Source organism: Microcaecilia unicolor, chromosome 1 (assembly GCF_901765095.1).
Source record: "Microcaecilia unicolor chromosome 1, aMicUni1.1, whole genome shotgun sequence".
Lineage (NCBI taxonomy): Eukaryota > Metazoa > Chordata > Amphibia > Gymnophiona > Siphonopidae > Microcaecilia > Microcaecilia unicolor.
The window spans coordinates 234,205,994-234,218,503 of record NC_044031.1 but is presented as its reverse complement, the minus strand read 5'-3'; the positions used below and the strand labels follow the sequence as shown (position 1 = coordinate 234,218,503).

At 42.4% G+C, this 12,510-nt stretch overlaps 1 protein-coding gene across 3 annotated transcripts in view; it reads left to right on the top strand.

The window, feature by feature from the left end:
- Nucleotides 1-12,510, top strand: part of NFX1 (nuclear transcription factor, X-box binding 1) — a 258,504-nt gene that overhangs the window by 68,813 nt on the left and 177,181 nt on the right. For all 3 annotated transcript variants that reach the window (XM_030204815.1, XM_030204808.1, XM_030204823.1), the window contains exon 5: nucleotides 60-165. In XM_030204815.1, coding sequence (XP_030060675.1) covers nucleotides 60-165 — 106 coding nt within the window. The remainder of the gene's footprint in view (nucleotides 1-59; nucleotides 166-12,510) is intronic.

The window sequence follows — 12,510 nt, the reverse complement described above, 5'->3', positions numbered from 1 at the left end:
AATGCCCTGTAAACATAAATTATTAGACTGTCTGCTACTGCAATCTGGTTTATTTGCAGGTAAAATTAACAACCCCGAATGGAATAGAAATGAAATTCCACATAGCTGTGGAGAACTGTGCGGGAAGAGACGATCAGGTCAGGACTGTCCTCACTCCTGCAACATGTGAGTAGGTGATGGTAGAACAACTTTGACTAGATCTCTTTGAATTGGAAGGTTCTTGGCACCAGTTGTAATATGCCATTTGCTTCACTGTCACTGCTGGCAGTCCACAAGAATAGCACCTGTTGAATGCAAATTTTAGGTATTACATGCAGGATAAAGCTGGGACTGGCATGGAGAGAGGTTGCAGTCTAGTTCGTTGGCAAAGCATGGGCGTAGTTTGACTTTCATTTGGGGGGGGCAAAGGATGGGGTGGAGCATATTAGCATATTTATTTGTGTGTGTATGTGTATATATATATATATATATATATATATATATATATATAATATGCAAATACAAATGAGTATGCTAATATGGTGGAAGGAAGGGAAAAAGAGCTGGCTTTTTTTAGGAATAACCATAATGAATATGTATGAAATATCAAGCCAGCTCTTTCTCCCTTCCTTCCTTCCTTCCTTCCTTCCTTCCTTCCTTCCTTCCTTCCCAGCATTCCCTCTTCTTCTCCAGTAGTATTTCCCCACCCCCTTTCCCATACCATGCCAGTGTTGACCTTAGAAATGCATAGGCTCTATATGTAGATCCTTCAAGAGGTAGTGTGTCATGATTTAGGCTCTACACCCTTTCTGATGTTTTGGTGCCACCTCACAAGGCCAACACACAATCTCTCCACTGCAAAACGCTATATACAAACTTGTGCAAAAACACACTCATAACCTTACTAAACCATAACAGCACTAATTCCAAGGACAGGACGAGCTACAACCTTATGCATGAAAAGGCAGAACTATAATTACACCAGGTTCTAAAACACCAAAAGGGCTGCAAACTACACGCTAGCAGAATATTGCACCTTGATTACACATGAAAAACACATGACACAAGGAACTAGAAATCAAAAAAATATGAAGGCAAAATACTGAACTTGCACTAGTGGTGGAGAGGGAGGTGAGAGGTGCTTCCCTGGATGTCATGTCCTGAAGCTGATCATCGGATTTAAGGTAGAGTCATGGCAGAAGCAGCAATTGCAGAAGAGGAAAATGGGATGCGGTCTATGAACCTTCCTTACACACCCTGCATGGTTTCCTTAGTAACAGGATGCCTGGCACAGAGTCACTACAGGGTCTGGCTCCGTTTTCCCCTCCTGATTTCCTGTTGCTGAGGTTACAGCCTGAAGAGACTATTGAACATAAACCAAGGGTTGGGTAGGAGAGAAGTGATAGATGCTGTTGGGAATTAGGGGACATTGAGGGGGGGGGGGGGGGGCTTTATGGACAGGAGAGAGAGAAATGGGGTTGTTACCAGGGAAGGAAAGAGAGGCTGTTGCTTGGAAGGGGATGTGTTTGGGAGACTACTGCTGGGTGAGGATTTGTTGGAGAAGAGGAGGGTGTGTTTTTAGATGGGAATGGAGGAGAGAGAGCTGCTGCTGGGTTGGGATGTAGAACAGAGGAGAAAAAAAGGATATTTGTATCAGGAGAAAGGAAAGCTGTTGCTAGGCAGGGACAGGGGCTGCTATTGGACAGCAGAGGAGATAGGAGAGAGAAGAGGGAGATGCTGCTAGGCAGGCACTGGGATGAGAGAAAATGCTGTGCTGGAGACAGTGGAGTGGTGAGGAGGTGATAATTCAGAATATCTGCCCCAGGTGATGAAAAAGGTGGCCTTGACACTGGCTGTTATACTTATTTGAGCCACTAATGGAGGAGGGAGTAGAGAGATGGGCTGCCAGCAAGGGAGGGAGAAATAGTGTTCCTGTGACTTGCATTGCTGTTGGAGGGGGAAAAGGAAGGAAAGAGGCTGGAGGACATGAAAGAGATGGATAGGAATCAGAATGTCTCATACTAGAAGAAATATATAGAAAGGGGGGTAGGAGTGAGTTGACATTTTATACCCTTAAAGCTTGAACAGTCATTAGCAAGATTTTGATGGAGTTCTTGAGGATTGAGTATAAGTGGGCTTATTTTTTTTTTAGTACCCTTTGTAGAACATTGTTAAGTTTGGTAATCAACCAAATATTTATAACAACTTAATTTAGGGCTTGTTATCATATAAAGTACCCTATTGTCTTTACACAGCTAAATTATTTAAATGTGAAACTTCAGAAAAATATGGTTTTCAGCAAAGAAAGTTATGAATTACCGATGGTGGTGGTAAGTTGAACTTCTTGAAATATGATCCTCGTATTGACTTGGCTTCATTGATTACCCTACCACTACAAGGCTCATCCCACCTGCTACCACCAGTCTAGTCCTGTACTGAGGCAGTCTCCAAAATGAAATTGTGAAATTTTGAGTGATACACATGCTCTATCCCATCCTCTTGGGCCATGTAAAGTTTCTGCAGTACTTGCCCAGAAAAGTCAAGAGAGAGGTGGTATATTGCAGAGAACTGTTAAAATACTTAATTATGCGCTTCCATGTAAAGTCAGCCAAGAGCTATATCATCTAGTGCAGTGTTTCCCAAGTCGGTCCTGGAATACCCGTTTGTCCAGTCAGGTTTTCAGGATATACACAATGAATATGCATGAAAGAGATTTGCAAATAATGGAGGAAGTGTATGCAAATAAATTTAATGCATATTAATTGTAGATATCCTGAAAACCTGACTGGCAAGGGGATATAAGTACATAAGTAATGCCACACTGGAAAAAGACCAAGGGTCCATTGAGCCCAGCATCCTGTCCACGACAGTGGCCAATCCAGGCCAAGGGCACCTGGCAAGCTTCCCAAACGTACAAGCATTCTATACATGTTGTTATTCCTGGAATTGTGGGTTTTTCCCAAGTCCATTTAGTAGTGGTTTATGGACTTGTCCTTTAGGAAACCGTCTAACCCCTTTTTAAACTCTGCCAAGCTAACTGCCTTCACCACGTTCTCCGGCAACGAATTCCAGAGTTTAATTATGCGTTGGGTGAAGAAACCTTTCTCCAATTTGTTTTAAATTTTCTACACTGTAGTTTCATCGCATGCCCCCTAGTCCTAGTATTTTTGGAAAGCGTGAACAGATGCTTCACATCCACCTGTTCCAATCCACTCATTATTCTCTATGGTGTCTCCCCTCAGCCGTCTCTTCTCCAAGCTGAAAAGTCCTAGCCTCCTTAGTCTTTCTTCATAGGGAAGTCGTCCCATCCCCGCTATCATTTTAGTCGCTCTTCGCTGCACCTTTTCCAATTCTACTATTTCTTTCTTGAGATGCGGCGACCAGAATTGAACACAATACTCAAGGTGCGGTCGCACCATGGAGCGATACAACGGGATTATAACATCCTAACACCTGCTTTCCATACCTTTCCTAATAATACCCAACATTCTATTCGCTTTCCTAGCCGCAACAGCACACTGAGCAGAAGGTTTCAGTGTATTACCGACAACGACACCCAGATCCCATTCTTGGTCCGTAACTCCTAAAGTGGAACCTTGCATGACGTAGCTATAATTTGTGTTCTTTTTTCCCACATGCATCACCTTGCACTTGCTCACCAATGCCTGGAGTACAGATTTGGCAACAACAGTCTCTAGGTCCACATTTCAGAGTTTTGTTTTAAATATCAAAAGATCTTCAAAAATGGTGGCGCACCAGGAACTGGCATACAAATTTGCTATGTGGGTACATATGCCACCACGACGGGCATTCTACGTGGGAGTTTCTCCTGATGGTGCATGCCCTAAGTGTATGACCCAGGGTGCTAACTTGGGACATTTGTACTGGTCGTGCCCTAAAATTGTCACATTTTGGACCCACTTGCTACTCTATGTTTCGGCAATGTGGCATACTAAATGGAGACGAGACCCTCTCATTGTTTGGACAACCTTCATTGATCACACCTGTACCGGCAGGTTTCAAAGGGTTCGTGCACATATCGACTATTATAGCCAAATCAGTAATATTGAGCGAGTGGATTTCTTCAAAAAGTCCCACAATACAGCAATGGCGAGGCATGATGATAGCATACATGAAGTTTGAGCGAAGAGTGGCAATGTCAGACCCCAAATTTACAGAATCAGTTTTCTTTAGGGTTTGGTCACCATTTTGGCACATGTTAACCCAACGGGCAAGGGATATCTCATGAATATGTAAACCGGAGTGTGTATTTCAGCGTATCAATGCAGTAGCAGTGTACATTATTAGCACGGGTGGGAGGTGGGAGGAAGTTCGGGACGGGGAGAAAAGTTGTGAGTATATTTTATATATCTTGTTGAGATGGTAAAGAAACAAAGAACGAGATAACTTTTCCTTTATCTGTAATAGATCAGTCGACCAATGTTGTTATTATGTTCAGATTGTGTATTTGCTTTCGGCTATGTTGTGCTTTATTTACTCATTCACAATAAAAACATTTAAAAATATAAACACAGTGGTCTCCTCATTCTCCTCAGTTGTGTGTGTTCTGCTCTGCCAAAATTATGTGAAAACAAAGCTTTCCCATATTTTTTTTCTGTAGTTTTCTGTTATGTTTTTTTGTGGTCTTCAGCTTTTCCAATTTTGTTTTAAAAAAAAAAATAAAAAAAGAAGAGGGAGAAGTTTGATATTTTTTAAGAACCTAAGTGTTGCCTTAGTAGGACAGACCAAATGTCATCAATCCCAGTATCCTGTTTCCAACAGAGATGGGTAGGAAAATCAAAATATTCTCAACCAAACAGACAACCAGGTTGCAATGTTTTATGTAAACAAGCAGGGGAGTACGTGATCCTACCCTTTGTGTCAGGAAGCAGTAGGGATGTTGCAGTGAGCCCTCTTTCACAGAATGGATCTCCGAGCCACATACCTCCCAGGAAAGGACAATTGCCTGGCAGACAGACTGCACAGGGTTTTGTAACTGCACGAGTGGCCTCTCAATATGAGTGTAGCCCGCAGGATCTCCCTAAAGCGGGGAACCCCACGGTGGATCATCTTAACAAGGTCCCCTAGTTCTGCTTCAGGCTCAAATTGCTTGGCAGACTAGCATCAGATATTTTTCTCCTACATTGGGGGGGGGGGGGGGGGGAGGGTCTTCTGAATTCATATCATCCAATCCCTCTCATAGAGAAGCCTTTGCTGAAACTCAAGCAAGAGCAGCTCTGGTTCCCTCTTCTGGAGTTATCCTCTGAAGTTCTGTGGGAATGTAGCAAGGGGTCTCTTTTACATTCCATCCTCTAATCCCTGGCCCTCCTGGCCTTAGATCACCTAACTTGTCCTACACAAAAACTGTTTAAATACCTCCTGCACCTCCTGTGAGTCTGGTTTGAAATCCAACTCCGCAAGGGTTCATCTTGGTTCAATTAGTGCTTATCACCGTGTGGGAGGTAGGCTCATCTCTGCATAGCATCTTGTTCATTTCATGTGAGGTTTGTTATTGACAAAGCCCCATATCAAACCTCCAACTGTGTCATGGAAACTCAACGTTGTCCTCACCTAGCTGATGAAAGCTCCTTTTGAGCCACTTTATGGCTGTCATCTGAAGCATTTGACCTGGAAAATTGTGTTTTGGTGACAGTCACTTCAGCTCACAGGGTCTGTGAACTCTTCAGGCCCTAGTAGCTGACCCACCTTACACTAAGTTTCAGCACAATAGAGTAGTTTTCCGTTTGCGCTCTGAGTTCGTTTCTAAAGTAGTGTTTGAGTTCTATCTTAATCAGTCAATCATTCCAACAACATCTTTCCCAAAACCACATGCCCATCCTGGTGAGAGTGTACTGCATACTGTGGATTGCAAGCAAACCTTAGTCTTCTGTCTGGAGTGAACTAAAAGCTATAAAAAGTTCACCCAGCATTTTGTTTCTTTTGACCCAAACAGGATAGGAGTAGCCATTGGCAAAAGCACCGTTTCCAACTGGTTTAGCAGATTGCATCTCCTTTACTTACACCCAGGCTGGACTGACTCTAGAGGGACATGTCAAGGTTCATTAATGTCAGAGCCATGGCTAAGTCAATAGCCCACTTGAGGACAGCCTCCATAGAGGAGATTTGAAAGCTGCGATATGGTCATCTGTCCTTGCATTCATTTCATTATTGCCTTGAGGGAGGATACCTGACGAGACAGCTGATTCGGTCCTTCAGACTTTGTTCAGTGTCTTGAATCCAACTTTACTCCTCTAGGCCCCGTTTTCTTCTGTTCCAGGCTGCACCTCCAGAATTAGTAAGCAGATTGTTTCTAGCTTTGTTGTTATCGGTAAGCCTGGTAGCTAGGGATTCTCAACTGTGAAAATATGAAGGCCTGCTTGTCCTCAGACAAAGTAAAGTTACTCACCTGTTGCAGGTGTTCTCCAAGGACAGCAGGCCAAGTATTCTCACACACCCTCCCACCTCCCCTTGGAGTTGAATTCTTTAGCTTTTTACAATGACTGAAGGAGTTGCGCTCGCGCATCAGGTGGGAAGGCACCAGAGCATGCATAGTGAGACGCTGCTAGAAAGTTCTTGATCTTGCTAGTCAGCGTCCGCACCGGGCTCCATCGGACAATATCATTCAGCTATGAGAATATTTGGCTTCCTGGCCTTGGAGAACAGTTGCTACAGGTGAGTAACTTTGTTTTCATGTCTACCCATTCCACTCCACTTAGTATTTTATAGACCTCTATCATATCTTTCTTTAGCTGTCTTCTCCAGGCTGAAGAGCCTCTAGCTTCTTTAGCCTTTCCTCATAGGAAAGCAAATGAATCACCAACTACCGACCAGTAGCATCCATCCCGCTGTCAATCAAACTGATGGAAAGCATGGTGGCCAAACAACTTACAGACTACATAAACAAATTCTCAATATTACATGAATCACAGTCAGGTTTTCGCCCTTTGCACAGCACAAAAACAGTACTACTCACTCTCCAAGCCAAATTCAAGCAGGAAATAGCAATAGGTAACAACATCCTCCTCCTCCAATTTGACATGTCTAGTGCATTCGATATGGTAAACCATAATATATTAATAAGACAAGTTCGGGATTGGTGGCAACATACTCAGCTGGATCAAGGGTTTCCTAACCACAAGAACATATCAAGTAAAATCAAAATCAAGTTTATCACAACCGTGGAAAGCAGACTGCGGAGTACCACGAGGATCACCGCTATCGCCGATCCTCTTCAACCTAATGATGACCCCACTAGCCAAGACCTTATCCAACCAAGGCCTCAACCCTTTCATCTATGCAGATGATGTCACTATATACATTCCTTACAGATCTACACTGACAAATCACTAATGAAATCAAGATCAGCTTGAACACCATGGACTCTTGGGCAAATGCATTTCAACTAAAACTCAACAAAGAAAAATCACACTGTCTCATCCTTTCATTCCAACACAGCACGGGACAACCCCACAACCATCAACACCCCAGATCACACCCTCCCTGTCTCAGACAGCCTGAAAGTCCTCAGAGTTACAATGGGCCACAACAACACTAGAGAGCCAAGTAAAATCCACAACAAAGAAAATGTTCTTCTCAATGTGGAAACTCAAACGTGTGAAACAATTCTTCCCGAGGAAAATATTTTGCAACCTGATCCAATCAATGGTACTAAGCCATGTAGAGTACTGTAATGGAATTTATGTGGGATGCAAAGAACAAACCTTAAGGAAACTTCAGACGGCTCAAAACACGGCAGCAAGACTCAACTTTGGAAAAACGCAATTTGAAAGCGCTATACCCCTATGCGAAAAACTACACTGGCTCCCAATCAACGCATTGCCTTCAAAATCTGCACTATGGTTCACAAAATCATCTACGGAGAATCACCGGGATACATGACAGACTTGATTGACCTACCAACCAGAAACGCATCCGAATCAACACGATCATATCTAAACCTGCATTACCCAAGCTGCAAAGGACTAAAATACAAATCAACTTACGCATCCGTTTTTCCTACATAAGCACACAACTATGGAACACACTACCAAAAGCCTTCAAAACTACGTACGACCACTTACACTTCAGAAAAACACTAAAAACTCCCCCTCCGAAGGGGCACCACCTTGTAAGTGGTGGAGGGGCTTCTGTGTTTCAATGACTCAGAGGGCTATGCTGAAGGGTTACCCATATCAGACAGGCTTCTGAGGAGAAACCAGACAAGAGTGTCCCAAACTGGAGGATCCAAGATGGCGTCGAGGGAGGATGTACGTTAGTTGAGTTCCCGTTTTACACCAGAATACCTGAAGAAGTAGGCGCACTCCCCAGAGAATGGGGAAGAAGAAAGGCAAAGCCGTGGTGGTGTCCTCCTCGAACATGGCTGGGGTTCCCACCACTTCTCAGTCTACTTTGGAGAGATTCGGGGTCATAACGTCGGGGATATCGGTTCCTGTTTCGGGGAACAGCAAGGCTTTATTGCCGAATCTCAGTGGAGAGGGAGTGACTTTGAGTCCCCCTGTTGGCATGATCTCTCCAAGACCCGGAAACAGTAACGCTTCGCTATGGAGGTCGACAGTGGAAACGCCCGAAGTGGGTTAGGATTTTCACGCGACCCGAGGAGGTCCTGGCGCAGCATTGACTCAGGATAATAAACCAACTGGGGGATTAGAGAGTGAGCTCTTCCCCCCAAAGATATCTGGAGCAGTTTCTGTGGAGAAATTAGACCTGGTAAAGCCAAACAATGTCACAATGGACGCACTATGGGAAGTGCTGCAGAGTGTGAATAACTCTCTTCTTCAGATGTCAAAATTTTTTTAGGAATAAATATGTGATTATATCAATACTTATCTAACAAAGTGGAAGTCCAAGATAAAAAAATAAAGACTTTGATTTCAGAAATGGCTTCTCTACGAAAATCAGTTAATCTGGTAATGAAGGACAATTATGTTTCTTGTAAAAAATTGGAACTTCTGGAGAATCAATTAAGGAAAAATAACTTGAGAAAGATAAATTTTCCTAAAATACCCTGTATATAGAGTTTTATATTATTAGTGACTTTTGCCTTTGATTTAGATAGGAATAATGTTTTGAAATTGTATTTCCGACATATGGCTGATAGTTTTTTTGGGTTCAAAGATAAATATATTTCCTGACATATCAAGGGAATCGCAGACTAGGAGGTGTGAACTCTTGGCTTTTAAGCGAAGAATCATTGCCCTAGGTGGGACCTTCCTAGAGCGATTCCCTTGTAAGTGTTTTATTTCCTGATTACTTATTTGTTGAACCCAGGAAATTATAAGAGTTTGTGGAGTTAAAAGAACAGATGAAGAACCCTCTGCAGCAACTTCCTTTAAGTTACCACTGTACCGGCTGCAATTACAGATTAACCTTCCTCCCTCAGAAAATATGAGTTGTAAGATTAACCATTCCGTGTTTTTCTTATTTTCTTTGAGATTGTTTTCCTGATCTTGGATCCCCCAATTGTGGACACTAATGTGGACTAACAAAGATGTTATTTTTCCTTAATGTTTGTTTTAATTGATATTTTCTCTTTTCTTTCCCATTTATGTATTGGACGTAAATGTAATATAAAATGAATAAAATAATAAAAAAAAAAAAAGAAAAACACTAAAAACTCACCTGTTTAAAAAGGCATACCCTTCCGATCCAAAATAAATACCTGATCTCTGCGACACAACAACACTAAAGTTCGTAATGGTCATTAAACAACTATTCCGTTGTACGATTCTTTTATGTGGTCCTACCACATGAACCTTACCTTACTACAACAAAGCCTTGTATTGTTTACTCCGGAGTTTGCAACAACTCTCCGGCACTATGTAAGCCACATTGAGCCTGCAAATAGGTGGGAAAATGTGGGGTACAAATGTAACAAATAAATAAATAGGAAAGTTGTTCCATCCGGTTTATCATTTTTGTTGCCCTTCTCTGTATCTTTTCTAATTTTGTTATCTTTTTTGAGTTGTGGTGACCAAAATTACACACACTATTTTAGTGTGGTCGCATCATAGATTGATACAAAGGCAATATAACCTCATTCTTGTTTTCTATTCCTTTCCTAATAATTCATAGTATTCTATTTGCTTTCTTAGCCACTGCTTCACACTGAGCAGAGGGTTTCAACGTTATATCAGTGATAACACCTAAGCCCTTTTCCTGGTCGATGAATGACTCTTAATGTGGAACTTTGCATCACGTAGCTATAGTATGAGTTCCTCTTTCCTACATGCATCGCTTTAGACTTGCGCACATTAAATGTCATTTGCCATTTGGATGCACAGTCTACCAGTTTTGTAAGGTCCTCTTGTGATTTAACAACTTTGAATAACTTTATCATCACCAAATTTAATTACCTTTCCTAGTTATTTCCATCTCTAGGTCATTTATAAATATGTTAAAAAGCATCGGTCCCAGCACAGACCCCTTGGGAACCCATTGAGAATACTGACCATTTAACCCTATTTTGTTTTCTGTCTTTCAACCAGTTTTTAATCCAAAATAGGACACTACTTCCTATCTCATGACTCTCTAATTTTCTTAGGAGCTGTTCATGAAGTACCTTTTCCCTTGCCTTTTGAAAATTCAGATACACAATATCAATTGGCTCACCTTTTATTATTATTATTAGCATTTGTATAGCGCTACCAGACACACGCAGCGCTGAACACCTGATACAAAGAGACAGTCCCTGCTCAAAAGAGCTTACAATCTAAATAATATAGACAGACAAGACAGTTACGGGTGAGGGAAGTAATGGGTGAGAAGGGAGGAAGGGACAAGGGGAGGGCAATTGTGGCTAGGAGCTAAAAGCAGCAGTGAAAAGGTGGGTTTTCAGCATAGATTTGAAAACAGGTAGAGATGGAGCTAGACGTATAGGTGCACTCATTTGTTTACCCTTTCCAAGAAATGTAGTAGATCCTTGTTGGCTTTGTCTCATTAATCCATTCCTATGTATATGCTCAATAATTTTGTTCTTTATAATAGTCTCTGCTATTTTGAAGTTGTGAAGCCTGTAGTATCGACTCCAGTGTTGGTCACAGTGGCAGATGAATCTTCCCCATAAATTTTTCTATTTCTATTGAAGCAGCCATATTTTTTTTTCTTCTAAAAGATGTTCATTGACCTTGACAAGGATGCTACAAGGGGGAGGTTTACCCCTTCAAGGAGACAGATGCATTCCTTTCAGGATTTAGTTGTCCTATCTCCTTAATCATGTCTGATTCTGAATTCCGGGAAGAAATTCTCTTACTTCAAGGTCAGGGAACTCTCAGAGTAGATCATAATTACATTCTAGAAGTGTCATCTCTAGAAGGGGAATATTTTTCTATTTGAAAACCTTTTCCTTCTGGTTGAAATGAGTCTCCTTAAGAACATATTTCATATGCAAAATTTGTTAGATGCATTTCACAAGGGATTTCTTACAGTAAAAGGTATAATTCAAAGTTGATGGAATTGGCCTTTTAAAGTTCTTAGCCTCTAAAGGCCACGATGGCAGTTCCTGTACTCAGCTTACTGCATGAGCAACTTTGTTGAACCCTGGAGGTGGTTGTGCTTAGAGACAAGCTGAGTAATGGCTGGAGTTTTCCCACATATAGAGTACTACTTTGATAGTTGAATCTGCTATGAGAGGGAGGCGGGAACAGAGAAATGCAGAGAATTTTCCAGTACACTGCCTGGAAGATTGAAGTTGCTAGCCCATTTGGGAAAAGTGTTCTAAGGATTGCAACTTATCAGCTGTGCAATTTATTGGAGGTTATATGGCGTTTCATCCAGTCCACCTGTTTGGGCGCATGCTTTTTCTCATCAGCATGTGCCCAAGGCCTCTTCTGCTCCCCAGCAAAAGCAAATGACGAGCTTTTGACTGGCTCCAGCACAGCATAGCCGTGCCAGACGACTTGCTGGTTGGAGGGAGGTTAAAAGTTTTTCACCAAAAGTGGCCTCTTATAACCTCCGACTGGTGGGTTCTTCAAATAGTCTGGTTAGGATACACCCTCAGTTTGCTATCCAAACTTCCAAATTGCCCACCAAGAGCTCATTCATTCAGCTCTCAGCACAAGCAGGTACTTGCAGAGGAACTCTCAGCCCTTCTAAAGGCCCGTGCAGTTGAAACCGTTCCACCAGGGGAAGAAGGGCAAGGATTCTATTCCAGGTACTTCTTAGTCCGAGAAAAGTTCAGGATGATTTCCCTAGGCTCCCTTCTTCCCATGATTCAGGAAAACAATTGGCTTTCTTCTATGTTTGTGCAGCGCTGCGTACGCCTTGTAGCGCTATAGAAATGCTAAATAGTAGTAGTAGTAGTATGTGTTGCGTTCTCGAGGGCCTTGGCATTCTGTCAGGTCCTCGAGGCAGGACTGGAGTTCGTGAGCCCTTGGGCCACTGCCGAGAAGCGGCAGCGGCACGCAAGACCACCTCGGGACTGGAAACACAGAAGAGCAGTACTGGAACTCTGGACTGGAGTAGTACAAGGCAGGCAACTAGAACAGATGAGACAGGAACAGCTTCACCTGCACC